General features: G+C 63.2%; 4 protein-coding genes across 11 annotated transcripts; 2 read left to right on the top strand and 2 right to left on the bottom strand.

Annotated features, from left to right (window-relative positions):
• The first annotated feature begins 2303 nt into the window (after positions 1-2303).
• On the top strand, positions 2304-7613 carry EIF5A (eukaryotic translation initiation factor 5A). Of its 5 annotated transcripts, none has more exons than XM_059379189.1 (6): positions 2471-2491; positions 4780-4965; positions 6193-6297; positions 6499-6630; positions 6719-6792; positions 6952-7613. In XM_059379189.1, exons 2-5 carry the CDS (start codon positions 4801-4803, stop codon positions 6779-6781), a joined length of 465 nt encoding a protein of 154 aa, XP_059235172.1. In that variant the 5' UTR covers positions 2471-2491; positions 4780-4800; the 3' UTR covers positions 6782-6792; positions 6952-7613. The 5 variants fall into 5 exon arrangements, with proteins under 5 accessions (XP_059235166.1, XP_059235169.1, XP_059235172.1 ...); XM_059379187.1 differs by lacking the exon at positions 2471-2491 and adding an exon at positions 2795-2907; XM_059379188.1 differs by lacking the exon at positions 2471-2491 and adding an exon at positions 3254-3274.
• On the bottom strand, positions 7246-10508 carry GPS2 (G protein pathway suppressor 2). Its single transcript, XM_059379182.1, has 11 exons — positions 10408-10508; positions 10040-10202; positions 9585-9694; positions 9393-9505; positions 9179-9258; positions 9006-9088; positions 8652-8805; positions 8481-8570; positions 8310-8389; positions 8126-8221; positions 7246-7983 (listed from the first exon to the last, which is right to left on the bottom strand). The coding sequence occupies exons 2-11, from the start codon at positions 10131-10133 to the stop codon at positions 7900-7902; spliced, it is 984 nt and encodes a 327-aa protein (XP_059235165.1). The 5' UTR covers positions 10134-10202; positions 10408-10508; the 3' UTR covers positions 7246-7899.
• A 148-nt stretch (positions 10509-10656) lies between these two features.
• Positions 10657-21841, bottom strand: NEURL4 (neuralized E3 ubiquitin protein ligase 4). 4 transcript variants are annotated; one of them, XM_059379179.1, is made up of 29 exons: positions 21353-21841; positions 20155-20599; positions 19854-19919; positions 19404-19702; positions 19128-19239; positions 18956-19044; positions 18380-18452; positions 18002-18266; positions 17552-17733; positions 17151-17236; positions 16866-17028; positions 16578-16776; positions 16408-16484; positions 16239-16317; positions 15776-15945; positions 15551-15682; positions 15037-15182; positions 14724-14948; positions 14534-14632; positions 14285-14446; positions 13946-14110; positions 13296-13454; positions 12803-12982; positions 12637-12724; positions 12447-12554; positions 12150-12294; positions 11906-12018; positions 11664-11829; positions 10657-11327 (listed from the first exon to the last, which is right to left on the bottom strand). In XM_059379179.1, the coding sequence occupies exons 1-29, from the start codon at positions 21632-21634 to the stop codon at positions 11123-11125; spliced, it is 4680 nt and encodes a 1559-aa protein (XP_059235162.1). In that variant the 5' UTR covers positions 21635-21841; the 3' UTR covers positions 10657-11122. The 4 variants fall into 4 exon arrangements, with proteins under 4 accessions (XP_059235162.1, XP_059235161.1, XP_059235163.1 ...); XM_059379178.1 differs by having other exon boundaries at positions 15770-15945; positions 21353-21840; XM_059379180.1 differs by lacking the exon at positions 19854-19919 and having other exon boundaries at positions 15770-15945; positions 21353-21840.
• Positions 21842-22526: 685 nt separating this feature from the next.
• Positions 22527-26557, top strand: LOC132003770 (uncharacterized). The gene is made up of 8 exons (XM_059379499.1): positions 22527-23308; positions 23672-23779; positions 23916-23987; positions 24213-24301; positions 25078-25323; positions 25415-25543; positions 25792-25935; positions 26085-26557. The coding sequence occupies exons 1-8, from the start codon at positions 22779-22781 to the stop codon at positions 26132-26134; spliced, it is 1368 nt and encodes a 455-aa protein (XP_059235482.1). The 5' UTR covers positions 22527-22778; the 3' UTR covers positions 26135-26557.
• Positions 26558-26633: the final 76 nt, after the last annotated feature.

The following is a 26633-nucleotide window of genomic DNA, read 5'->3' as shown; positions in this document are numbered from 1 at the left end:
GTGCCCTGGACGGTGGGGACTCCACACATGGAAGGCAAGGAAGGTTCTTCCAGGTACGAATCGTCTCATCTCTCTATAATACTGTACGGTATTTTGCCTTTTTCTTTCTCTGAATGTGTAGAACTCAGTCTTATATTAAGATGATTTGTGCCTTTTTAATTTGAATGGAAATTTTTAAAAAATTTATTTATTTGACAGATAGAGATCACAAGTAGGCAGAGAGGCAGGCAGAGACAGAGAGAGGAGGAAGCAGGCTCCCCGATGAGCAGAGAGCCTGATGCAGGGATCGATCCCAGGACCTCAGGATCATGACCTGAGCTGAAGGCAAAGGCTTTAACCCACTGAGCTACCCAGGCGCCCCTTGAATGGAAATTCTTAAGGGTTGTCGTCACCCGGTGTCCACGCAATATCGTAGAACTTGTGCCTTGGGTCAGCTAGGACGCTTTGCCAATGCCTCCCGGAAACGAACCGATGAAGACGGTGCCATTAAGCACACGAGATGTTCCTGTACGAACCTGACACCTGACAGTACTTTAAGTAAGAGCTTTATTGAGATATAATTAACATCCCATACAATTCCACTATTTAAGGCATATAATTCACTGTTTTAACATCTGAAGAATGCAGCCATCGCTGCAATCGACATTGGAACATTTTCATCACCCTTAGTCACTTTGCCTGTAGCCATCAGCAGCCACTCGGTCTCCCCATTTCCCTCCAACCTCTCAACACTAGGCAACTGCTGATCTATGTTGTCTCCACAGATTTGCCTATCCTGGACTTTTCATATGAATGGAATTATATACTGTGGTCTTTTGTGACTTTCACTGAGCATAGTGTTTCGAAGTTTATCCTTTATGTTGCCGAATAATATTTCATTGTGTGGATACCCCCTATTTTATTTATCCTTTCCTCAGGTGGTGGACATTGGGGTAGCTTCTGTTCTTGGGCTACTATGTATAAGGCTGTTTGAAGACTCCTGAAGTTTTGTAAATTGAGGGGGAAAATCACATAATGTAAAACCTTTTACACCAACAATTCAGTGCCATTTGGCGCATTCACCCATGGTTCTGCAGCCATCTTTATTGAATTCCCAAACATCTCCTCACTCTAAAGTAAAACCCCATGTCCATTAACCCCATTGGCCATTCCCCTCATCCATCCCAGCATCCGGCAGCTCCCATCTACTGCCTGCTTCGACGGATTCACCGATTCTGGTCATTTCGTGTCCTTCAGATCGTGGGCTATGACCTTTAGAGTCTGCTGTCTTTCCCTGAGCGAGCTGTTTCTGAAGGTCACTCAGCGGAAGGGAAGATGACGTCCCTTTTTCGTGGTTGAATAATATTCCGCGGCGGACACACACCGCGCCGGATGCCCCCGCGGACGGGTGTTTGGCGGACGCACACAGCGTCGCGGCCCGTGCTCGCCTGCGGAGGTCGGAGCCCCCGTCTGTGACGCGGGGCACGTGCCCAGGACGGGAACTGCTGGGTCGCCGGGACAATAGCGTCTGGGAGAAGAGCGCGCGTGGGGTTCCGCGATGCGCCCAGGCAGCTGGGGGGTCTCGTGTTCAAGCGAAGGGGAGGTGCTGTGGACCGTGGCGAGGAGGGACTCGGGAGTGACGGCAGCTCCGTGGCCCGCCCTTCACTCAAGCGGGTGTCGCAGAGACACCGACCGGGTCGCGAGCGGCTGGCGGCTCGGGTTCTCCACCGCGCCGCCGGAAGCCTGGAACCGGGCGGGGGAGAATACAAAGTGCCGGGCCAGCGGGCAGCTTCCTTCCCCACGAGGAGGGCCGGGGGGGCGGGGGGAGTACAGTCCGAGGGACAGGCTGCCTCCCGCTTCACGGTCCTTCGCCGCGACTCCGGAGAGGGCAGTGGAACGGAGCGCGCCGCCTTCGGTTTTCTAAGGGCGCTCGCAGACGACGGTTTCGGACACGGCAGGGAGCACCTGGGGCAGAGAAGGGGAGAAAGGCCCCGGGAGTTTCCCCGGGGCCCAGGCGCACGCCGCCCCTCCGGCCGCCCACGGCGGCCAGCCGGACTCCGCGCTCCCACAAGATGGTGGCCGCCAGGCGGCCGCTCTAGCCCGCGGCTGGAACTCTATGGCCGAGCCGAGACCAGCCGTGCAGGGCGGTGAAGCTGAGCTGGGCGGTAACCCGACCACACCAGAGCGTTAGGAAGTGTGTGCGGAAAAAGCCCTCCCGCGCATGTGCGGGAAGGGGGGATGGGCTTCGAGACCAGGGGCCCACCCCGCAGTGCAAGTTTTCTGAAACGTGTGAGTCGTTTAACTCCAGCGAAAGCCGAGGTGGGGCGTTCCCCAGACGCATGCGTCCTCGCCGAGACCAGCAATACAGTGGCGTGGTCATTTCAACGCCCGGCGTACAGACGACGTCTGAGGTGGAAGGGGCGGTCCGGATTCCCAATACGCATGCGCCTGGAGGCCGAGGCGTTCCCTTCAGAGGGTGTGGAGTGCAGGGCTCCTCTTTGCGCAGGCGCAGGTCCTGTCCGGTAGGGCTAGTGGTCTATCACGGGAAGGGAAGAGGAGGTTGAAGGGCTTGAAAAACCGGGTGCGCCTGCGCACTGCCTACTTGTGGGAAGAGTTCGGGGTTTGTGAGGGGCGGGGTCACGCAAACGCGTCATTGGACGGGTAGGTGGGAGGGAGGGTGGAGCTCGGGGAGGGTCTTTGCGCTTGCGCAGTGCGGGGGTGGAGGGCGGAGGGGATAGATAGCACGCTTGCGCGGCTGTCACAGGGCTGCTTGGTTGGTCAGTGGGGAGTCGGCGCCTGCGTACTAAGACCCGTGTGCAGCAGCGGCGGCGGCGGTAGAGGCGGCGGCGGCGGCGGCGGCAGCGGGCTCGGAGGCAGCGGTTGGGCTCGCGGCGAGCGGACGGGGTCGAGTCAGTGCGTTCGCGCGAGGTGAGAGCGGGCAGGCCGCGCGTGCGCGGAACCCTGGCTTGGGCCTGGGAGTGGAGATGGAACTGCGCGAGGGTCGGGGAGGGGGCAGAGGGGAGCGGCGGCGACCGCCGCGGCACAGGGTTCGGCCCGCGAGCCGCGCGAGGTGCGGAGAGGCGCGGGCGCGCGCCCCGGTTGGCGCGCGGGGTGACGGTTGGGGCCGGCTGGGTGACGTTGGAGCGACGCAGGGCGGGGGACGGCGAGCCGCGAGGCCGCCACGCGGGAGAGGCCGCCGGGCGGCCACGCCGGGGCGAGGGTCGGGGACCAGATCGGCCCGCCGGGGCAAGGGGACCTGGGCCGTTGATAACCGGGCGCCGCGCGGCCACGTGAGGTGGGGGAGGGGGCTATTCGGTGAGAGGGCATGTTGGGGGGGGTGGCGGCCGGCCGGGGGGAGGGGAGGCGGCGTGGCTCCGGCCTGGCGCGGCCTTTGAGGAGGGGGTGCCGGCGGCACCGGAAGTGTCCCCTACCGGAGGCTTCCCTCGGGGTCGGAGGCCGCATGGCCGAATGTGGACGGGGGCCGCATGGCAGCGCGGGGACCCCTCCCCCCCAGATCCCGGCCACCGGAAGCCCCGGGAGGCCACATGGTGGGCGGGAGCCGGCAACCCCCAGCGCGAGGAGAACGAGTCCTCGCGAGCGCCCAAGGGAGCCTGGAATTTTGGAGAGGGGGGAAGCCCGAGGCCCGGATCCTGATCACCCGGGAGAGCCCGCTGCGGGCATATGTTAGCGCCTCCCCGCCCCATGGGCCCCCGCAGCTCTCCCCCCAACTCCGCTGTGAAGTGAGGCGGTCCGCAGGTGTAAGTAGCGCGCTCCCGTTCCGGGCGGCCGGAGAACCGGGGAGACCCCGGCGATTGGACGGCAGCCCAACTCCTGCGGGCCGAGCCGATAGCGCCGTCGGGTCCCGGGCGCAGAGCTCCGCGCCGCGCCCGGTGCGCTTCACCTTTTCACTGCCCGCGCCGCTGCGTCGGGCCGGGGAGCGCCGGCGCCGTCTGCCCGGCAGAACTTCCACTACTCACTAGCAGCAGCCTTTTGCTTTCATTTTATTGTCATTCACCACTCCCCACTCCTCGGCTGCTCCGCACGGAGCCCGCAGGCCGGGCCCGAAAGCCGACAGCGCCAGTGCATCCTGGGAAAAGTGGGAGGGCCCTCGCGGAGAGGCCGGGTTCCTGGGTTCCCTTTGGGAAACGAGATGGAGGTGTTTGGCAGGGGGAGAAGTTCGAAAACAACTCTGCTTCCCCCCCCCTCGGCTGTGTGTGCAAATGTGTGCTGGAGAGGCGGGAATCCCCCAAAGAGGCCTTGTGGTTTCCTGTGCCAGTGACTGGCCTGTGTGGGGATAGGGTGGGGGGTGTAACAGAGCCGGGTGGGGCCCTGTCCTCCGGTCTCCACCCTCCCCTCTCCCCCCCCCCCCCCCATAGCCCCGCCCCTCTGCTGGCTCATGGCTGCTCACCTAATTATAGCCCTGGTTGTGTGTGGGGAAGAGGGGTGGTTGGTTTCAGTGGCAAGTAACACCTGAGTCTTCCCCGTCCCCGGAGTCAGCCTTTGCCCATCTCCGGGATTGCACATCTTGACTCCCTGCGGCCTGCCTTTCCCCAGCCTCCCCTTTAGTGTACATTTGGGCTTCGGGTCCAGCCTCAGTCCCCCACCATTCCCAGACACGCAGCAGGTCTTAGGTACTTGAGGTTTCAGTCAGTATTTAATCTGGGCCTGGTGACTCTCCTTTAGGTGGTGGTGGAAGGAAAGGGCTTAGGGGGGGCGGTGAAGCCATGTGTCCAGAGAGGAGGGCGGTAGAGCTCTGTTGGCCTCCACCCTGACTGACTTGGGTTCTCTTTCTGACTCTAGTTGGAATCGAAGCCTCTTAAAATGGCAGATGATTTGGACTTCGAGACAGGAGATGCGGGGGCCTCAGCCACCTTTCCGATGCAGTGCTCAGCATTACGTAAGAACGGCTTCGTGGTGCTCAAAGGCCGGCCATGTAAGATCGTGGAGATGTCTACCTCCAAGACGGGCAAGCATGGCCATGCCAAGGTTAGAACTTGACCTCTCTGCATCTTGCCTTCCCCACACTTGCCCGTATCCGTGGGGCTCCCAGCAGCAAGCCGTCCTCAGTCCCAGCCCTCTCCATTCCTTCAGCGCTGGTTTACCGTCCTGTTCTTGCGCTCAGCACTCAGCCCTGGATACTTTCCACCTTTACCTTTCTCCACTCTGCGTGGAGTCTCTGGCTTCTTCTGGGTGCTCTGTTCAGCTGCTTGCTTCTTCCTCCAGGCTTTCACTTTCTGCCTCTTTTCCCCTGAGTCTTTGTTCCCAGGGTTTCTCCAGGCCTAATGTTGGAAGCAGCCTTTCCTGGAGAGCACCAGGATACCTCCGAATCTCTAAGTCATCTTGCTGTACCACAGTCCACACCAGCTTTCCCTTTGGATCTCTGATGTCCTGTCTGTGAAGTCTCTGCCTGCCCCCTCCCCTTGAGTCCCCTGAGCCGCCCCCTCAAGTTCTTGGATCCTGGCATTCTGGCTAGTGCTTCCATGTCAGTTAAGACTTTTTTCTATCTTGGGAAACTTTTATTTATTTATTTATTTTTTGACAGATCACAAGTAGGTAGAGAAGCAGGCTCCCCGCTGAGCAGAGAGCCCGATGCTAGTATCGATCCCAGGACCTTAAGATCATGACCCGAGCCGAAGGCATAGGCTCAGCCTACTGTGCCCTCCCCTCGAAAACTTCACTTGGTCCATCCTTGTTGGATTTCTTAGGATTTTTTTCCCTAGTTGGTCTGTCTTGGCTTGGCCTGGCGTTCATCCTGGGTTTCCTTGTTCATGTCTGGATCCTTGTCTGCGTTTTCTTTCTCCCTGGGGCAGTTTGTTCTCCCTGAATTCATCCTCTCTGCTTTCTTCCTTTCTCATTCCTTTTTGTCGTCCCTAGTTCTGTGCCTTTTATTCCAGTGTCCGGATGCTCTTTCAAAGGTTTTACCTAGTCTCCCATTCCTGGGGCTCCTCAGTCAGTGTTCTTGTAGCTCATGGTAACTGGTGGCCCCAAGTGTGCCCTACGGTTTCCCTTGTCAGTCACCCCCAACCTGAATGGGGTCTGTCTGCCTCTGGTTCTTGCTGGACACCTTATTTCTTGAGTCAGTTTGCTTGGTTCCGCCTCCCCCGATCTTGCCCCGACAGCCTAGTCTGACTTCCTGCCTGTCAGGGCACCGTGCCTTCCTCTTTCCGCCCTGGACCCGGCTGGGTTTCTCTTTCATGTGATGCGTACATGCAGGTCCACCTGGTCGGAATTGACATCTTTACTGGCAAGAAATACGAAGATATCTGCCCGTCCACTCATAATATGGATGTCCCCAACATCAAAAGGAATGACTTCCAGGTACACGGGTGGGTTCGTGGTTTTGGGGGGGGTAACAGGGGGGGTAACATTGGCTAGAGGAGCTCTGTGCTGTGGCGGGGGGGGGGGCATCAGGACAGCGGGGAGTTGGCTGTCAGCAGTTTACAGCCCTTGTTTGTATTCAGACCCTTTATCCTCTGCCTGTTCAGGCTGAGTTCAGCTTGCTCCCCTCTCTGCCCCCAGCTGATCGGCATCCAGGACGGGTATCTATCACTGCTCCAGGACAGTGGGGAGGTGCGAGAGGACCTTCGCCTGCCCGAGGGAGACCTCGGCAAGGAGATTGAGCAGAAGTACGACTGTGGAGAAGAGATCCTGGTAGGGCGCCCCCCCCCCCGCTGTCTGCCTCACTGCATTTTGCCTCTTCCTCTGAGCTCCTTTCTGACTCTCCCATTTGCACCCCCAGATCACGGTGCTGTCTGCCATGACAGAGGAGGCAGCTGTTGCAATCAAGGCCATGGCAAAATAACCGGCTCCCAGGTGAATGTGACGCACTCCCCCCAGCCCACGTCTTGTCCCCACCGAAAACCTGCGCTCTTGTCCCTCATCGTTCCAGACTTCCTTCCTGGCCCCCTGAGGGATCCTCACCCTTCCTGGGTGTGGTGATCTCCTGCCTCACCTGGTCTCTCTCCTCCCCAGGGTGGCAGTGGTGGCAGCAGTGATCCTCAAGCCTGCAGAGGCCCCCTCCCCCAGCCTGGCCCAGCTCTGGCCTGGCCCTTGGCTGGACGACTCCTCCTACACAATTTATTTGACGTTTTATTTTGGTTTCCCCCACACCCCTCTCAATCTGTCGGGGAGCCCCTGCCCTTCATCCTGCTCCCTCGGCCAGGAGTGAGTGATCCTTGGCCTTGGTGAAGCTGCCCTCCTCTTCTCCCCTCGCACTACAGCCCTGGTCAGGGAGAGGGGGCGGGTGCTGCTTGTGGTTTAGTGGGATTTTTGTTTTGTTTTTTGTTTCCCCCCCTTTTTTTTTTAATTCAATCTGGAATCAGAAAGCTGTGGATTCTGGCAAAAATGATCCTTGTGCCCTCCCCCCACTCAGCCCTGCTCTAGTCCCTTGTTTCCCCATGGCCCTTTACCCCAAGCACCACCCCACAGATGGGGGACCAGCCCCCTTCCCTGCCTTTGTCTCTCCCCAAATCCCGTTAGCTGGGGAGGGAAGAAGAGGAAAGGGGAGGGGACCTGCCCCCTCCTCAGGCATCTGGGAGGGCCCTGCCCCCATGGGCTTCACCCTTTCCTATGGGCTCTCTCCCCGACACATTTGTTAAAATCAAACCTGAATAAAACTACAAGTTTAATATGAAGGCCCCAACTCGGTTGCTTTTTTGAATTAAATGGGTGTTTACGGATCAGAACATAAGAGTTAGAAACTACAGGCACTGGACACTGAACTTGGCAGCTGAGTTCATTACCCACCCCCTGTCCTCCTGTGACCTGCCTGCCACCCCTCCCCATCTGTACAGCCCTGGCCTGGGCAGGGAGGCAACACAAGACGGCAGCCAGGGGTGGTGAGGTGGATTTTATTGGGCTGGGACACACCAGGGACCCTCACCCATAGCGGGGGTGGTTAGCGAGAAGACAGTCTGAAGATCACTTGTGGTAGAATCTCGGGTTCTGGCTGTGCTGGATGAAGGGGAGCCGAGGGCCAGGCTGGCTGGTAGCTGCAAAGCCCGACTGGTGGTGGGGGAAGGGGGGCTCTGTCGGTGTGCGCCCCCCTCCCCAGGGAGAGGGAAAAGGAGGGGTGGGGGCCGCTCTTCCTACCCAGTCCTTTCCCCGGAAGCACAGGGCTTCGCTCGAGTGGGATTCCCGTCCTTACCTTCCCTGCCGGTTGCATCTGCACAGGGAGCTGGGGAGAGGCAAGGAGTCCCGGGGCTGGATGCAGAGCTTGGGGATGCATGGGGCGCAGGGAGGACTATGGAGAAGAGAGTCAGGACCTGAGGCAGCCTGGGGGCGCCCCTTGGCAGAGTGCTGCCCCTGACCTCCCAAGACGCCATACTCACAGAGTCTGAGAAACCGGTCTGCTGGTTGGCGTGTTCCATCTGCTTCTGTAAGGACAGGGCACCGCCAGGCTGGAGGAAGCCTAGGAGGGGAAGGGGACATGTGCAGCCTGAGTAGAGCACGGGAAAGGGAAGCGTGGTGGATGCTTGGGGCCGGGGCGGGGGCGGCCTCACCTGTCTGGGTGGGCTGGAAGTGGCCATGTACCGCGTAGGGCTGGGGCTGCGGCTGAGACAGGTACTGCACTGCCGGGAACGCTGAAGGCGCTGAGGGAGGCAGGGGCACTGGCTGTTGGGCCTCCTTCCCGCAGCTGGGGGAGCCAGCTCCTCCCTCTTCCCACTACTCACCTCTGAGCTGCTGACTGGGGCTGTACGCTGGCTGTGTGGGTCCATAGTGCGGTGGGGCCTGAGCGGTCCCATAAGCCCCACCAGGGCTGCCCTGGAACTGACCGTGCTCTGGGGTCCCCGCGAAAGCTGCTGCCGAGCCCACGTAGTGCCGGGTCTGCGGAGGGAAGAGGAGTGCTGACTCCTGCGGGAAACTGCCCCAGAGCAGCGCCCCGAACGCCCTGCATGTGCCCCGCGTCCGCTATGTGGTAAAGTGCCACCCAACGCTCACGACTGGGATGCAAGTTGCACGAAGGCTCCTGGGTCTGCGTGCAAGTAGCCGGGAAACCAGTGTGCGCCACACCCAGTCCTCCTTACTGTCAGCACTTGGGGTCCGAACATCTGTTTGGCCCTGTCGGCTGCCATAAGGGTGCCCGGGCGGCTGTGTCCTCCAGGGCTCCCTAGACAGGGAGAAGGACTTCGTGAGGCTGAAGTGGGTGGCTGCAACCCCCAGGAGGGCGCGTTCTAACACAGGGGTCTTCATTCCTCACCCTGCATGCTGAGGAGGTGCGTGCCTGTGTGAACCGTCAGGCTCTGCGGGTACGCGGCTGACGTCAGAGTAGTCAGGTCGCTGCGGTGAAAGGCGGGCAGGTCAAAATCAAGGACAAGGACGAGTGCCCCCTCTTCTGCCATTAGACACGGATCTGGTGTTACCCGATCTAGTTACACTCTGCTCTGATTTTATTTTTAGCTCTCCAGTCCCACCTCTGCTCCTTTCGCCTCCGTTTCTCCTCCTCATGTAAAACTTTCTTGAGCTGCAGGAAGAGCTGGTGCTTTTCTTCCTGTAGGGCCAACAGCTTCTCCTGCAACTTCAGGATCTGCGGAGGGAGGGGAGAGAGGCTGGAGACAGGAGGACCAGAGGAGGAAAGAGCTGGGACAGATTGAGGGGTCGCTTACTTGTTCCTTGGTCTCCTCTAGTGACATTCGTTCCTCCATCTCTTTCTTCTTCCTTCTCTCCTGCTCTTCCTTCATCTTCTGTTCCATCATCTTGTCCACTTCTTCCTCCTCTGAAGAAGAGGCAGAATGGGAGGACGACAGGGTGGTTAGAGTACCGGCACGTCAGAGACGGGGCTCCTGCAAACGCGGTTATCACAGTGCCCCCTCTGCCCCCTCGGCAATGGCTCCTTCCGTCGGGAGGGGAAGGGGAGGGAGGCTTTGTTCGGTGCTCTCCAAGGTCCTTCCCGACCCAAGGGTTCTGGACCTCAGACCCGGCCTTCAGCTCCCACCACCGGAGGGGCCGTCCCGTCCCATCTCTCCTCCGCGCGGCCCCAGCGCACTGCTCCGCCCGTGGTTGGGGCCGGCCCCGGCGGGGCGCTGCCGCCCTGGGCCGTGTGTCCTCCCGCTCGGCTCACCCTGCCGCTTGCGCTCCCGCTCCATCATGATGTGCCGGTGCAACGCCCGGGCCATGGCGTTGGAAAGCTTGGGGCGCTCCAGGAGCGCCGGCATGGTGCTGCCGGGGGCGCTCGGGCCGTGGGCGCCCGGCTCTGTCACGGACTGCCAGACCTCGGACGGGGCCTGCCGGGACGCGGGCGCTCAGGAGGGTCGCGCCGGGCGGGCCGAGGAGGAAGCCCGCCGCCGCCGCCGCCGCCGCCCCGGGGGATCACGCGCCCGGCGCCCGCTCCCTCTCCCCCGGCCGACCCCGGGTGTCCCGCGTGCGCCGGCGGGCAGGGGTCTCCGACCTCGGCGCTACCCGCCCCCCGCCCCACCGGCCCCTCCCTACCCGCCTTCGCTGCGCTTTCCCCGCGGCTCCTGCGCGCTTGGGCCGCGCGTCACTTCCGGCCGTCGGGCCGACTCCTTCCGGAGCAGGGCCGGCCAGCGGCCTCGCGGCTCGGGCGCAGGGAAGGGCGGAAGCGGCCGCGACGGGTGCCGGGGGAGGCCAAACCCCGTCGGTGCGTCCGGCGCCCCCAGCTGGGTGGACCCAGGGCTCGGCGCGGGGGTGGGGAGGGGCGGCGCGAGAGAGAGGCCGAGGCACGCGCACCGGGACGGCGTTTATTGGCTCCTTGGAACTCCGCGTCCGTAACAACTGTACAGAGGCCCACCTTCCCCGCGCCCGCCCTCCCCTCTCCGCCCGGCGGCCTGGGAAGCGGCGGCGGCTCCGGGGCGGGGCGCGGGGTCCGGGGGTGGGGTGCTCCTCGGGATTCACAGTAACAGGAACGAAAACGGAAATAAATTAAGTGACACGGGGGAGGGAGTCCGGGGAGTCGTGTTCCCCAAGACAGTGCATGAGGGGCGCTGCCGGGCCCCCAGCCCCGCGGGGTCGTGCGCCCTGCACGCGGAGACGCGCTCCCCTTCCAGCGCGTGGCGGCCAGGCTCCCGGCGCGTCCGCCGGGAAGTCGGGCCGGGGTGTGGAGTCGGGCCAGCGGCACTCAGAGTCCGCGGGCCGGGGCCCCACTGTGCTTGTCGGGGCCCCACTGTGCTTGTCGAGAGGCCGGCCCTCACTCCACCCGCACCAGCAGGGCATACAGGAGCGTGGCCCCCTTCTCCTTGGTCACCCACTCGAGTTCGGCGGGGCTGAAGTGCGGGTCGGGAGGTTCTCGGAGGGCGGCCGAAGGGGGCCCGGGAGTGTAGGAGCCGGGGCGCACGCACACCTGGAACGCCACCTGGGCCTGGTGCGTCCGCTGGGACTTGGGGTCCCGGAATCTGTTGGGCAAGGAGCAGAAAGCTGGCCGTGAGGAACTCGGGCTTCCTCCTCCCCCTGTGACCTGCACTGTGCCTCGGGGTCACACCCGCCTGCCACCGGTGGCTGGGCTCTGGCCGCCGTCTCCCCACCCGCCCGCCCGCTGGCCCCCTTCTCTAGGCCTCTGCTCAAAGCTTCTTCCTGAGGTGGCCCTGACCGTGCTCCAACAGCTGAGGGGGGCCCACTGCATTCACTGTTTTACTCCCGTAGTGCTAGTCACCTTCAAAGCTAACCATTCTAGAGTGTCCCGGTGGGAAGGCAGAGGGCAAGCCGTGGAGACCCCGCCCCCCTGTACTCACTGCACTTTGGATGCCAGGGTCTCGGCCCCAGCATACTGGAGGGAGGGGGAAAGCAGCACCGGAGGGGGCTGCTCCTCCCGTGGGGGTGCGCAGTTCTCCCCAGGCTCCTCAAACCCTACCCCGGGCTCGCCTTTCAAGGGCCGGCAGCTCAGGATGGAGGCGGTGCCTGTAGGGAAGCCAGGTCAGGAACATGCCTGGGGACCTGGGCCCGGCCCGCCCTGCCTCTGCTGGTCCCCGGTTACCTGCTCCCAGCTCCCCTCGGTCCAGCACCCTCCTGACCGCTGCCACGTTGCTCCCATGATACGCCATGTGCCACTTCTTGGTCAGCGTCCCAGCTTCCAAGCGCGGATTCACCCTAGGATGGACCCAGGGGACACTGGACACAAGCAGCTGACTCACGGACACCATCCTCTGTCCCATGGGAGCCTCCCTCGTCACTGGCGGAGCGAGTGCTAAGGGAGACACGCAATCCTGGCCTGAGAGTACCTGAGGTTGAACCTGCACCAGCCAAAGGGCAGCGCGTACTCCCGGGGGGGCTCCCCACGGCGCCTGTGGGCCTCGTCCCCTCGAAGCTTCCGGCAAGACTCACAGTAGCACAGGCTCCGCTTCGGAGGAGGGATGAAATAATCCTCTGCAGGAAAGGGAGAGGTAGTTGGCTGTGGCTCCCATCCCGGGTCTCCAGCACACAGCATCCCCTCCTCTCCCGCCGGTTCCTTGGGCTCCTGGCACGGCCCCACCCTGGCAGCAGGGAATGCGGCGGGTTCTGGGGGACCGGGGACTCACCGGGAAGCAATAGCAGTTCTTGGAAGCGGGAGCAAAGGGCATGGTACTCGCAGCTCTTCAGAGGGCCAGTGGCGGGCAGAGGGCCCCAGCACACACTCTCCTTGATGCCTGAGAGGGCGGAAGGGGGCAGGGTTGCAGGGGTAGCGGGGGCAGCGGGGCCACGCACCTGGGGATCTGGGGGCTGCCTCACCGTCCACCATGTCCGCCTTCTCCATGTCTCCCTGGGTACCAGCACTCTTCCCACTGGTAGCTCCCGGCTCGGGACTCACGATTGTCACCTGCAGGGGAGGCGTGATGAGGGAGACCCACACCTGCGCAACCTGGCGCCGCCTCCACCCTGCCGGCAGCCTGCTCACCTGCTCACACTGCCCGTAGAGGTCCACAAGCGCGTGGCAGGGCTGGGGCACGTCTGGCACAGCCACGCCCTGGTCTATCCCGTTCACGTGCAGGTGCAGCCCTCCAGAGCCATCCAGCCGCAGGCCCAGGATGGTGCCCTCAGGACACGTGTCCAGATTGGGCCCGAACTTCTCACAGATCTGGGGGGCGGGGAGGGAGACCTACTGTCTTCCCAGAGCTCAGACCACAGGTGGTGGCCACCCCTAGGTTCCGCTCCACTTCCGGCTGCCGGTGCCTGGGCCTTGCCTCCATGCTCACCCCCTGCCCAGGCTCTACCCGCCAACCGCTGGCCCCCCACAGCCACGCTCCCAACGGCAAGGACACAGGTGGCCTTGACAAGCCTGAGTCTAGATGATGACATGCTCTTGCTTACCCACTAGAGGGTTTCCCCACACAGCACTCCCGATAGCTGTGACCCCGCCCACCAGGGCCCTCCTGCCACCCCCCAGCCACCTTGAGACCGTTGTGGAAGATGCCACGGCCTCGCAGCAGCCAGGCCGCCCGCTTGAGGCCACAGGCTGACGCGGGGAAGTTGAGCCTCTCCGGCGGGCACGTGATGACGCCCAGGACTAGCGAAGATGTCCACTGTCGGTTCAGGGAGTCTATCCGCACCTGGGGGGCAAGGTGACTACTACTCCCCAGTCACGGCCCCCTGCAAAGAAGCCACCCAGCGGCCCCGGGCAGGGAGGGGTGCTGTCCCTTCTGAGGCCGGAGGAACTGCAAACTGCAAATTCACTGGTTTCCTTCTCTGTGTCAGCCTTGATGCTGTTGCCCGGGCAAGGGTGCCTGTCCCCAGGGGCTGCCTTCAGCGGACTAAATCTTTTCATCTGTAGCAGAAAAGCCCCCTCCCTAGGCAAAGCCCTCCCGGCATGCACGTGCAGGGCCGTGCATCTTTCTCGGGACTCTCCCAGTCCCTCACTACTGCTCCCCTCACCAGTCACAGGGAGGGGGACTTCCTGAGAATCGCTCTACAGATCCCACTGCGGGGTTCGGACCAAAGCCCCGGAAGCTCCTCTGGGGGGCTTGCCTCCACTCTGTCCTCAAATGGGGGGGCTTTCTCCAGGAGGGCTGGTCCCCAGCGACCCTGGGCAAGAGGAGCCCACCTGGACCAACAGCTGGGGAACTAGGGGCTGGCCGATGACGACAACGCCCTGGTTGTAGCTGGCCACCCGCGTGGCCGTCCGGTTCCCATTGGACAGGAGGATGTTCTTCCCGTGGTTTTCCAAAAACTCGAGGGCTATGGGCATAACGACCACTTGATTCTGGCCCTGGTGCAGAGGAGAGATGGCGCTGCCAGGGCCACCCATGCCAGGCCCGAGCCACCCCACCACAGGCATTTACACAGGGCTGGCGTCTATGCCTCTGCCCACCAGGGTGGAATCAGAGAACCCCAGAGCACCCTGGTGTCTCCCGGCTCCCTACACCCCGCCGCGGTCTCTCACCTGCAGGCCGTGCTCCTCCCCGTCGCCGTCCTCCTCGCCTTCGCTGCCAGTGTCCGAACTGGGAGAAGGCGGCTGGGTGCCCTCTGGCTCCTCCAGCCGCGTGGAGCTCACGACAGACACGCTCCGTACCGGCCCGTAGAGATCCAGCACGGCCCACACATTCTGGGGACACGCACACGACAGGGGAGTCAGACCCCCGTGGGGGGCCTCAAGCCTGCTCCGCAAAACCAAGAAACAGCTCAGACTGACCTTAGCGATGCCAGTGGCCGCAGGCCCCATGTCCTCTCCGTCCACCAGGATGTGCATTGTGTCGTCGGCACCCCGACGGATGCCCACACGGCTCCCCACCTGGGACCCAGAGCAGATGAGCCCAGAGGCTCGGCCCACAGCCCCCTCCGACACCCCCGCCCCTGCCCCCGCCGGGAGCCGGCTGCCTCACCCCCAGCCTCTCGAGGTTCCGGCCATAGTTCATCCTCTGGAGCTGCCCGTCGCGCCTCACTTCACAGCTGGTCACCATCCAGGTGGTCTTTGACCGCAGCTCAGGCAGAGAGGGAGGCAGCCCCGGGCCGCCGGCTGTGCCAGGCCCTGTCTCCCCCGGCGCTAGTGTGGTCAGCCCCAGGCGGAGGGAGCCCGCCCACTTCTCGTCCAGCTCCTCCACCTTCACCTGATGGACAGAGAGCACGGGGCTGCCACAGGTGCAGTGACAGGCAGCAGCAGCAGCCTGGCCCTGCGGCAGCAAGCCCACCACCCACCTCGAAGACCTCCTCCGTCTTGAGCTCCTTGGTGCTGAAGACAAGGCCGTGAGCATAGCCGGCCGCTCGCACCGCCCTCGTGCCGTCCTCCTCCAGAGTGACATTCTTGCCACAAGAGCTGTGGAAGCGGTGAGCCACACCGGCCACTGCGGAAAGACGGGATCCCCGGAAGGGGCAGCATGGGGGCTGCAGGCTCCAGAAAGGACCGGGCACAGGGCTTTCAGGTGAAACAGGAAGTTGCCCTAAAGGCCCCCTTGGCTGTCGCTTCTTGGACACCTCTCCCTGAAAGGAGACCCGTTTTCAAAGCAGACGGGTCCCATTGTTGGGTGCAGGGTGGGGGGCGGGGGAGGTGCCCAGTCCACACTCTAGCCCCTCCCTACTTCCTGGGGGCGTCCCACCCTGGCTCCCTCCCTCTCTGCCCTTGTTCCCTGCCCAGTCTGCTGCTGCTGGCCGCCCCCCTCCACCCCCACCGGGGAAGCAGAGCCCACCCGTCTGCCCTCCCCGCCAGCTGAACCTGGGGAGTGCAGGGGGAAGGACTTCTCGGTGGCGGTGTTGCTGGTCGCCAGGCTGTTGTCCATGGGGCCGGTGGCGTTGGTGATGGACACCTGGACACACTGGCCATAGAGATCCACCACTGCGTACACGTCTGGGTGGAGGAGGAAAGGGTCAGGGGCCAGCTGGCCCGGGCGGGGCCGGCAGGAGGCTGGCAGGCCAAGTGCCACCGAGCAGTCACCTTTACCCGGGGGCAAGCCTGAGCAGGCGGCGCCCTGGTCCTGGCCGTTGATGAAGTAGTGCAGGTCACCCTTGGCCGTGCGCATCATGCCGATGCGCGCGCCCGTACCCAGCGCGTCCAAGTCGCAGCCGTAGTTGTTGCGCATGGTGTTCCCGTCCTGCATGATGGCTGTGCCGCTGCGGGGTGAAACGCACGGGCCGCTGAGCGCCCCACTCCGGGCCTCGGACTGGGACCTCAGCTTGGGGTTGGAGACCCAGTCCTGCGTCCCAGCCCTCTGGGATCCCCCCGCAGGGGTGCTGCCGGAGCACACGTGCGGAGGCGGGAGGGCTGGCCAGCGGCAAGGGGCGGGGGCAGCCACCCCCACAGGCTTGTCCTTGTCTGCGGCCACCGCAGGCCCCACACCTGGCCCCCTGTGCCCTCACCGGCGCCACCCAGCCTGCCCGGCCGCCCCTGAGCCCAGGAGCCGAACCTCAGCATCCAGGTGTCGTAGTCGATGTCTGTCATGGTGTTGGGAAACTCAAGGTCCTCCGGCCGAATAGCAGTCACCCCTAGGAGGAGGCCGGCGGGGGTCAGAGCCAAGCCCCCGGCAACAGGCAGCCCGCACCACTCTGGCACACACACATGCCCGTGCCTCTCACCAGCCTCAATGGAGCCTGACCAGCGGTCCACCATCTTCTGAATGACAATCTCGAACAGCTCTCCGTCCCGCAGGGCCCTGCCAGGGACACGGTGGCCATCAGACGGGCCCCGCGCGGGTGGCCGAGGCCAGGCAGCGGGAGGCGGGGGCCGAGCCAGCACTGACACTGACCGGTTGGAGATGACAATGGCATCGTTGAACTCGCTGCGGCAGTTGTGGCGGAGCGCTGTGCGGCCCCCATTGGTGATGACGGCGTTACTGCCGTGCAGCTGGTGGAAGCGCAGGTCGGAGCCCCCGGCGCCTGACGATGGGGAGCTGGGGGACACCTGGTTGTTCCCTTCAGGGAGCGGCTCAGGCACGGGGGGCACTTCTGGGAGAGGAGATGGAGCACGTGAGGCTGCAGTGGTCTCTGAGGCCCCCTGAGGCCACCCCCCGCCCAGCCCCGGCCCTGGCCCTCACCCACGTCGTCCACAATGGTGGCCTGGGCTGCCTGGCCATACAGATCCACGACAGCGTAGACGCCCGGGGGCACGTTCCAGGCTGCAGGGCCCTGAGTCATCCCGTTGACAAAGAAGTGCAGAGTCCCATCCTCCCGCCGCACCACGCCCACCGTGTCCCCTGCCTTGGAAGAAGGGGGGCTGGAGTGAGGAGTCAGGCAGAGTTCCGGGGGGGGCTGGTCCGACGGCAGCCCCGCCTGCCCCACTCCCTGCGCACCGCACCCCGGCGGTGCCCCCACTCTCCCACCTTGAGGCGGTCCAGGTTGTGCCCATATTCGTCTAAGATGGTCGTCCCGTTGTGCATCACCCCGTTCCCGGTCATCATCCACGTCCCTAGGGCGACAAGGAGTGGTAGAGGACATGAGCGGGAACCAGGGCTCCACTATGCTGCACAGCAGTCCCCATGTCTCTCCTCAAGGCTGCTGGCCCAGCCTGCCCTGTGTGAGGTCAGCTCTCTTCCCAGGGCCGGGCAAGAAAAATGCACGTCCCCGTACCCCACAGGCCCAGTCCACATGGCAGCGCTCCGCCCCTAAAACAGTAGTCACCAGTAGGATCAGGAACGACCCAGCTGGGGACCCAGTGTCAGGGCTCTGGGGACAGCTCCCTCCCTGGGACCCTCTCCTGGCCCTGCCCTTCCTGGGAGCTCACCAGAGCGCAGGTTGGTCATGGTGGAGGGCAGCTGGAGGTAGGCGGGGTTGTGGGTGGTGACCCCAATCTCAATGGAGCCAGCCCACTTGTCCACCATCTTGTCTATGCGCACCTGGAACACCTCTCCATCCCGCAGGGCCCGACTGCTCAGCACCACGCCGTGGTTGAAGTCATCGGTGGCACTGAGGACAGCGAACGGGGACTCAGGTATGAACCCGCTCTCTGAGCATGCCCAACTTAGCCAGCGATGCCTGCCTGATGCTCACTGCTTGAAGTCAACCAGAGAAACTCCACTCTCCGCAAGGCTCCCTGCTCGCTGGTGCGAGGCTCCCAGCTCGCCGGCCCGAGCTCCCCAGGTCAGAATCCCTCCGCCTCTTGTTTCTCCACCCCCCGCCCCCCAATCCCAACAGAGCCCCTTCTGCAGGCTTCTCCCCACCCCATGGGCCATACTGGGGCCTCAGGGCAGTGCGTCCCTCGTGGGTGATAGCTGCCTTCTGCCCGCAGTTGGGGTGGAAAAGCAGGCGCTCCGGCTCAGCCTGGGCGGTGGGGGCGGCGCGGCGGAGGGCACCCTCTGGAGACAGTGCCCGCAGGATGGCATTGTTCCGGCGCAGGCGGTCGCTGTGGTTGTTGTTATGGACGATGGTCACCTTCACGGCCATCCCGTACAAGTCCACCACACCGTACACCACTGGGGGCGTCAGTGGGGTAGCCACGCCTGGGTGGGGGGGAAAGAGGGGGGAACAACATCAAAGAGAGGCAGAACGAGGAGGTCCGGAGTCCCCGCCCCCAAAAGCCAGGGCCGGTGGCCGGCTCTGGGCGTCCCCTCACCCTGGTCAATGCCGTTAATGAAGAAGTGTAGGGCAGAGTTGGACTTCCTCGTGAGGCCAATGTGGTCACCTTCCTAGCCAAAGGAGAAAAACAAAGGTCTCGTATGCATTCCCCCTTCAGGCTCCAGGCTTGTCCTGCCCCCCAGGCCGCAGGGGTACGGCTGCAAAGATGCCGCAGTCCCGAGCCCCCAGAACGCTCCCGACTCCCGGTGAAGCCACCTTATAAATAAACGTCACCTCGTCCACCTCTCCAAACAGTTTACAAAACGCTAACGGGCTCAGCTGAGACATTAGAAGAATATAGGAAAAAAAAATACACCGTACCAGCGACAACCCTCGAGCTTCTCACCTCGGGTCACTGCCCCACAGCCACACGGTGAGAGAGTGTGACCCCCTGACTCCCCAGATCTGCAAACCTAACCATCGGACAACCCCACCTTCTCAAAAAGAAACTTCAGGTGAGAGGGGAGAGGCCTTGCTCTAGGCCACAGCAGAGACCATGCAGCCTGGGCAGGGAAGTGGGGGATGAGGCAGCCCCAGAGAGGGGGCCCCCACGCTGCACCCTGCCCCCCCTCACCTGCAGCTCATCCAGACTGAACTCACAGTACTCCCGGCGAGTGCCCTTGCCGTTGGTCAAGATCCCGCAGCCGCTCATCATGATGGTGCCTAGAGGAAGGGGGGACAGCCCAGCTAGAGCCCCGGTGGCCCTCACCCGAGGAAGGGGCCTCCGCCCTGTGGGGGGCTGGTACCTGACTGCAGGTTGGTCATGGTAGCTGGGTACTCAAGGTTGTTGGGGTTGTGGGTGGTGACACCGATCTCAATGGAGCCCGACCACTTGTCTACGAGCTTGTCGATGCGAATCTTGGGGGGAGTGACAGCAGGAAGGGGGAGATGCGGAGGGTAAATGCCGAGAAGAGACCCTCAGACTGTTCTCTGCCCGCCCCCACCCTGCCCCCATCAAGGATCAAGCCTGTCTTTGGGTCCCAGAGGGCGGGGTGCCAGCCAGCACCGAGCAGCTCGCACACCTCGAACATCTCGTTGTCCCGCAGGGGACGGTTGGTCATGACCACCCCGTTGTTGAACTCATCCAGGGGCCGGCGGCGCTCGGCGGTCTTATTGTTGTTGCTTAGTTTGATGAGCGTCCCGCACTTCTCGTGAAAGAGCAGGGCATCGTTGGAAGTGAGGACGGGCGAGGTGGCGGCACCGCCAGACCCCAGTCCTTCCCCTGCCGGCGGGGAGCTCAGGTTCACATTTAGGAGCCCCCCGTTGTAGGCAGACAGGATGGCGTTGCCCACCACCTCGGAGAGCTCCATGCTGGCAAAGTCTGCGGCAGTGGGATGGGGGGGGGAAGCTGGAATGAGGCGCTACCTCCTCAGGCTCGCCACTCTCCCCCTAGCCTTCTCCTGAGGCCCCTCCCCTCGCCTCGTCCACCTCACTTCCCGCTCCCCTGCCCGAAGCCTCCCAGAAGCCCTCACCATTATGCGACTCAAGGCTGTTAGGAAACGTCTCCGGCCGGGCCTGCGCTGGGGACACCATGAAGGCTGGGGACCAGGAGGGATGGGAGGGGAATAAGGGTTCAGCCCCTGCTGCAGGGCCCACAGCCAGGAGACCCCTCTCCTCTCTCTAGCCCCTGCTTTCCCCTTCAACAGACTGGGGCGGGAGGGGGGGATGTCTGAGTGACCCTGCTCACACCCAGCCTCATTTGCCACTATGTCTCTCCCGTTCCTTCAGCCATTCCCTCTGCCCCACCCCTCCGCCACTGCCCTGTGTTCTCACCTTCATCCCCGGAGGTCCCCTGTTCCGTCAAGGCGGAATCTTCGGGGGGTGTGGAAGGCTCGAGGGGAGGTGCGGGGATGGGAGTAGGGGGGCTGAAACCTGGCTCAGGGGGCAGCACGGTGATCTGGGTGCACTTGCCATAAAGGTCCACGACGGCCCAGACACGAGCGGGAAGGCCCGTGGCGGCCACTCCGCAATCCCGCCCGTTCACCCAGAGCCGCAGCTCCCCAGCAGCTGTGCGCTCCACGCCCACACGGTCCCCTTCCCCAAGCTGGTCCAGGTCTTGCCCATACTCCTCCAGCACAGAACGTCCGTCCCTCAACACCGAGCAGCCTGACACCACCCATGAGCCCCCCTTTAGTCCTGTGGCGCTGCTGGGGAAGTCCAGCACGCTGGGGTCCAGTGCCGTCACCCCGATCTCGATGGAGCCACTCCAGGAGTTGACCTGTGATAAGGGCGGTGGACAGAGGCTCAGGATGGGCCCCCATAGGTCTCCCACCACTAGGAACCCACATGTCCCAGACCACTGTGTCCCCCTCTTCCCACATCTCTGGGCAACTAACTGGCTTTTCTCTCTGGAGACGTGAAGCAGTGATCTCTGTGACTCCTCAGCCACCGGATTCCCAGCTCTCCACGCCCACACTCCCTGCTCTGGGGTCCCACTCCCCTCAGCCCGCCCAGTCTCTCCTAGGCTCGGGCTGCATTCACAGTCCACCTCTTCCCCATCGCACCTCTGCGCACCTGGCCTCTTCACCAAGGCACACACAGCGCGCGCACACCTCCCTCTCCCCGTGTCTCTCTTCACCCATCCTTCCGCGGGAGCGTATCCGCCAGTGGTTGGTCCTTCCCTGCTTCTCTCCTCCCTTCCCATCACATCCCTGACATCCCTCCATCCTCCACCTCCTGGGACGATCCGGGAGATCTGGTCCCTAACCGTTCCTGGGGACGAAGCCCAGCGTCCCTGCCCTGCCCCTGGGTCTTGAGGAAACGCCAGCTGTCCTCGTCCCTTTTCCCGTGAGAGCGAACGTTTCTTCTCCGTGCTCCCCTCCCGCCCGTCGCCTGGTGCCCAGTGCCCCGCAGGTCGGTGCCCTCTCGGCAGCCGTCGATGCGAGCCAGCCTGACTGTCCGGCCCCGTGTCTGCCGCTCTCCCCTCCCACCAGCCTCCCCCTATCTCGGTTCCGCCGGCCCCGCTCCGCACCTTGCGGTCGATGCGGACGGTGAAGACGCGTCCATCGCGCAAGGGCTCCCGGCTCAACACCAGCCCGTGGTTAACCTCCTGGCCCGGCTGCTGCCGCCGCGCTGTACGCCCACAGGCCGACAGGCTCACCAGGCGCCCAGTGCGCGGGTGCAGCTCCCCGCCGCTGCCCAGACCCCCGCCAGACCCCGGCCCTGCGCCGCTCCCGCCGGGGCCCCCACCCCCACCCGGCCCCGGCCCGGGGCCTCCCCCAGAGCCCCCACTCCCACCCGACCCCGCCGCCATTGCCGCTGACACCGGGGCCGCGCGACAGCCGCGCTTGGCGGCACCGTGGCAACCGCGGTGCACAGACACCCGGAGGGAACAGGACTCGGGGCTGGGGCCGGGAATGCTTTACGGCACTGCCGGGCGACGGCGCATCCCCGGCTGGGGAATTAATGACCGCCGCGGTGGGAACGGAAGGACGACGGGGTCGGGCGGGCTTGCTTTACGGCACAACGAGGTGACGGAGTGGGCCCGACAGCCGTGCAGACGGGGCAGGGAGCTTTTGCGACAGCGGTAGAAACGACGGCCGCAGGCGTCTTTACGACGCAGGGGATGCTGCCCCCCCCCCTTCAGCTTTGCGACAGCGGCCCCGCCGGCCCCGCCCTCGCCGAGGCAGGCGATTCCTAGAGATGGTCGTTTTCCGGCGAGGCGGGAGCAAGTGTCCCCTCCGCTGCGCCTACTGCGGGCGGGAGCGTGGCGTCCGTGGGATTCGGAGAAGAGACCCTGTAGTTAACGCATGAAAACCTCGGCCCCCCGCACCTCGAGAGCGCACGTTTCGCGACAGTGTTGCCACGCCTCCACTTGGTATCTCCCCTCCCGTGAGAGGCAAAGCCGGCTGGCTTAGGGGGGATACAAGGCCCGCGGCATTTCTAAGGAAGCCCACCTTGAACTCCCATCCAGCCAAACCCTTAAGTCCTAAGGCCGCGGACAGAGTCCAGCAAAACCCTGGCCGCGGCGGTCTCCTGCGACGGCTGATGGTCTGCCCCCAAACCCCAGCTCTCGAGCTAGCTCCCGGCCCGACCCCGAGCTCGCGCGGAGGTGGGAGGGCTGTGACGTCACAACCAGGCTTCTCCGCCCCGAACAAGGACCCTGATTGTGATTGGATAATGCGGATGAAGGCGGTGATGGGGAAGAAGGGCGGGAACAAATCCCAGAGACAAAGAAAGAAGGCCTTTGGGTGGGACACAAAGGGAGGGGCCCCGGCCCGAGGTCCCTCTATAAAGCTTGATTCCGGGGCCGCGGCTTTAGGGAGCAGAGCGGACGGATACCCGGGCTTCGGCCCGATGGTCCCCAGCCCGCTGCGGTGGGGGCGGGGCCTCGGGGCGGGGCCAAGTTGAACCGGGAGGCGGGGCGGGGCCGCTGACAGCGGTCCCCGGGTGGGGCCATGGAGAGGCGGGAGGCTCCGGGGGCTGCTGGCGGCCTCCGCGGGGAATCTCCGGGGGCTGCTGGCGGCCTCCGCGGGGAATCCCCGGGAGCGGCACCCAAGGGTGTGCCAGAAAGAGTCGGAGCGGAGGCGGCCGACGCCGGGCCGCCGTCCGGGGTGGTCCCGTCTCAGGGTTCTGGGCCCTCCCCGCACTCCGGGGAAATCGTAACTTGCGCTTCTGGTTCTAGCCGGCCCACCGGGGGGGTAGCTTTCCTCGGTTCGGGGCCCCACTGGCCCCCGGGGGAGGTTGCGAGCCTCAGCGCCGGGTCCGGGGCACACCCTGACGGATTACCTGCCCCCTTCCCTGAAGCCAGTGTGTGCGGGACCTGCAGCCCCGGGTCGGGGGGCTCTGGGGTGTACAGCTGGGAATGCAGTCCATCGCGCTCCGGGTCAACCTGCTTGAACCTCCACAAACCTTGTGAGGACTGGCCCCGCAGCATCCTAAAGACCAGCACCACCATCCTGATGCAGAAATCCCTTAGCGCTGACAAGTACGGAATCCAGCTCGGCCGGCTCCCGGCGCGGAGCCCCGAGGGAGGGGTGCCGGACACTGGCGGGGGCGGAGCTCGGGGAGGGGGTGGAGTCCCGACAACCTGGAAGCCGGGACGGCACAGGGCCACTGGGTGGGAAACCCGAGGTCCCGGGCCTTGCGGAGAGCAGCGGGTGCCCCGTCCACGCTGGCTACACGGTGCGTGCAGATCATTGGGTGTAATCCCGATCCCCAGGCTCCTCTGCCTCGGACACGACGAGAGGGTACAAGGAAAAGGTTTTGAATGAAGGAATGAGGGAGGGCTGTAAGGAGGAGGCCGCCGGGAAGTTTCCTCCCCATTTCTTGTGTCTTTCCCCTACTCCAGGAAAAAGGCCCAGCGGTGGGATGAAATGAACATCCTGGCCACCTACCACCCCGCTGACAAGGATTATGGGTTTATGAAGGTGGATGAGCCCAGCACCCCCTACCACAGGTGTGGAGCCCGCAGCTCTAGCCTTCAGCCCAGACCCTTCACTATTCAAAGGGGGTTTGGGGAGGCAGAGAGGTCTCAGGGACTGGATACTGCCTGGTGCCCCCCCTCTCAGCCCTGCTCCTTCCCTCCGCTGCAGGCTGCAGGACAGCGATGAGGACATGCCTGGGGCGGTCTCTCACACAGTGACTCCCCAGGCGCTGGCTGAAAGGTGAGAGGCCCACCAGATATCAGTAGGGATGTGGGGCCTCTTCCTTCCTCCACCCCTGGGGTCAGAGCCCCCTCTGCTTTTTGGCCACCAGAATGGGAAGTACTTCAATTCCTATCAGGACTGACCAAGGCCAAGGTGGGAGAGAGCAAGGCAGCGAGTCCTCATCTACCACCTGCCCCCCTTGTCCTCTCCCCTTGGGTGCCAACTAGTCTCCTTCCCCTTCAGGTTTGCAACAATGGACAATTTCTACCCCAAGGTCCTGCGGTACCGTAATAAGAGAAGCTCAGAGTCTTCAGACATCTTTTCCAAGACACGTGAGATGAGGGGTCGGGGCTGAGTGGAAAGGGGAGGCAGAGTGAACCCTTGGCAGGAGCCTGGCAGGAAAGCCCAGCTCTTACCATGGCCCACAGACTCCAGTGATTTTGACAAGCACCGAAAGTCGCACTATGATGAGGGAAAGTTCCTCAAGGCTCAGAAAAGCCTTCCCTTCAGTAAAAACAAGCCCTGCCATGGGGCTCGCTCCAGTCTGGGCAGCGGTAGTCAGGTCATGGAGCCCAGGCCTGTGGAGAGAGGCCAGATGGGAGGACTGACCAGAGAAGTCCAAGATGAGATTTGTCTGGTGACCAGGAACCACATCCCAGAAGTCAAGGGTTAGCCCTGGGTCTTGAGAGGGAGGTGATGGGAGGCAAGCCCAGGGAAGACAGAAAGCAGCTGGGGGCGTCTGGGTGACTCAGTGGGTTAAAACCTCTGCCTTTGGCTCAGGTCATGGTCTCAGGGTTCTGGGATCAAGCCCTACATCGGGCTCTCTGCTCGGCAGGGAGCCTGCTTTCCTTCCTCTCTCTCTGCCTGCCTCTCTGCCTACTTGTGATCTCTGTCTGTCCAATAAATAAATAAAATCTTTTTTTTAATAAATAAAATCTTTAAATAAAAAAAAGAAAGAAAGAAAGCAACTGGGGTGGGGTCCTCAGCACGACCTTCAGGAAGCCCGAGAAAGGTGTGGGGGACGGAGAGCTCGCTGGGGTTTCCTAACATGGGAGAAGGGCATAGAATGGAGATGAGAACCCAGGGCCTGAGCTTCTCCCCTGTGCAGGGGGGGCTCTTATGGACACCTGTGGATCCCTGGATGCCCCAGGCAGCTGGAAGACTCAGCGTGATTGGGATGACTCCTCAGATCCCCCTACCTTCAGAAACCCATCCCTGCCTTCAGCCACCGTCGTGTGGGACCAGGACGTTGATCAGCAGCGCAAGGAGTATTATAGCAAGGGAAGGTACCTCAGATGCTCTCCCCACCCAGAGCTTGAGGAGGACACAGAAGACGAGCCCGAGCAGCGGGACAGTGAGAGCCGGCGGGGTCAGCCCGGGGCAGGGGGTGCCAACAAGCAACAGACTTGAGGGGTGCCCCAACCTTGACCCCCTGATCCTGCCAGGCTCTGCAGATTTTAACTGGGTGATTGAGAGTCCCACAGGCACTGAGATCCGTCTACTGGAGCACACAGAAAGCCCCGTTCAGGATCCCCGGGCCTCCGAGGAGTCCCTGGCAGGGACATCGCAGCCTGGTGAGGGCACTGGGCCACAAGGCTTGGCTCTTGGCCAGCTCCCATCCCCCCAACCGCCCTTCTTTGCATACCAGGGTAGATCACAACAGATGCCAAGAGCGGCCTCAAGCATCCTGGTGTGCAAGGCCCAAGTTGTACAGAGAGGAACCGGGGAGGCTCAGAAGGGACGGGAACCCCCTCTAGCTTGGGACTACCCGCTGGCCCCATGCCTCCTCCCTGACTCCTCTCTGCCACTCACCACATTGCAGGGTCTGCCCTATCCTCCAAAGACAGAGCAGAGTCAGGCTGGTGTCAGTGGGTGATATCCAAGGGGCTCGACTGGCGAAACCCAGAAAGCTTGGAGAAGGAACTTGGAAGCAGCCCACACTCTACACACCAAAACCAGTGCAGATGTGAGCCTGGGCAGGGGTGAGGGGCTGCCTGCGCTGGCCAAGGAGGGAGAGGGCCTGAGTGGGTAGCTTCTACAGAGTTTCAGGGAGGCAGGGGCCAGATCTCCCACCTGTTACAAGACAGCCAGTGACCCATTCCTTTCTCCGTCCAGATGAAACCCTGCAGATTCGATGGACACAGGAGGAGGAAAGCAGACAATAAAAACTGTAGCCAGCCTGGGGTGAGATGGGGGCCAGCGTCTCCCAGGCCTCACCCCTTCCAGGTGGACAATAAAGAGAAGTGCAGGAGCCTGGGTGCTGTGACTTGTTCACGTTAGATGGGCCTGCTCAGTCACCGAGGACAGGGGAGGAGGGAGGGACCTCCACACACAGGAAACCACAGTGAGCAGAGCAGAGAAGAAAGCTGGGAGCAGCCTGGCGGACTGAACTCAGCAAGGGCTTTCGAGGCCCAGAAGCAGGGCTGCAGCAGGGGGCCGGCGCTTGGTGTGGCTCAACCAACCTTATATGTACCATGTTCGCATCTTTAGTTCTTCCAACAAGCCTGGGGGCTGGGGAGGGCCATCATCCCCACCTTCCAGATGAGCTAACCTGAGGAATCAATGAGCTTGCCCAGGGTCCCTCCGAGAAACAGAATCAGGACTTGAGCCTACATCTGCCAGCCCCCCCAATCGCTGTGTCCCCCAAGGAGAAAGTCAGAGGGC

The sequence above is a fragment of the Mustela nigripes genome, chromosome 16 (assembly GCF_022355385.1).
Source record: "Mustela nigripes isolate SB6536 chromosome 16, MUSNIG.SB6536, whole genome shotgun sequence".
In the NCBI taxonomy this organism is placed as follows: domain Eukaryota; kingdom Metazoa; phylum Chordata; class Mammalia; order Carnivora; family Mustelidae; genus Mustela; species Mustela nigripes.
Note: the sequence above shows the minus strand (reverse complement) of the source record. Positions and strands in the feature narration are given on the sequence as shown.

Coding starts and splice junctions, on each gene's coding strand:
- GPS2 (XM_059379182.1), bottom strand. CDS start 10,133: ATGCCGGCGCTCCTGGAGCGCCCCAAGCTTTCCAACGCCATGGCCCGG. Junction 9,506..9,584: donor TAGAGGAGACCAAGGAACAA/GTAAGCGACCCC, acceptor CTCCCTCCGCAG/ATCCTGAAGTTGCAGGAGAA. Junction 8,806..9,005: donor TCGGACCCCAAGTGCTGACA/GTAAGGAGGACT, acceptor TTCCCTCCGCAG/ACCCGGCACTACGTGGGCTC.
- EIF5A (XM_059379183.1), top strand. CDS start 2,319: ATGCGTCCTCGCCGAGACCAGCAATACAGTGGCGTGGTCATTTCAACG. Junction 2,502..2,743: donor GCAGGCGCAGGTCCTGTCCG/GTAGGGCTAGTG, acceptor CGGCTGTCACAG/GGCTGCTTGGTTGGTCAGTG. Junction 4,966..6,192: donor GCAAGCATGGCCATGCCAAG/GTTAGAACTTGA, acceptor GCGTACATGCAG/GTCCACCTGGTCGGAATTGA.
- NEURL4 (XM_059379178.1), bottom strand. CDS start 21,634: ATGGCGGCGGGGTCGGGTGGGAGTGGGGGCTCTGGGGGAGGCCCCGGG. Junction 16,485..16,577: donor GCCATTGTCATCTCCAACCG/GTCAGTGTCAGT, acceptor TGTCCCTGGCAG/GGCCCTGCGGGACGGAGAGC. Junction 12,983..13,295: donor TCTTCCACAACGGTCTCAAG/GTGGCTGGGGGG, acceptor CCCGCCCCCCAG/ATCTGTGAGAAGTTCGGGCC.
- LOC132003770 (XM_059379499.1), top strand. CDS start 22,779: ATGGAGAGGCGGGAGGCTCCGGGGGCTGCTGGCGGCCTCCGCGGGGAA. Junction 25,324..25,414: donor CGAGCCCGAGCAGCGGGACA/GTGAGAGCCGGC, acceptor TGATCCTGCCAG/GCTCTGCAGATTTTAACTGG. Junction 25,544..25,791: donor GGCAGGGACATCGCAGCCTG/GTGAGGGCACTG, acceptor ACCACATTGCAG/GGTCTGCCCTATCCTCCAAA.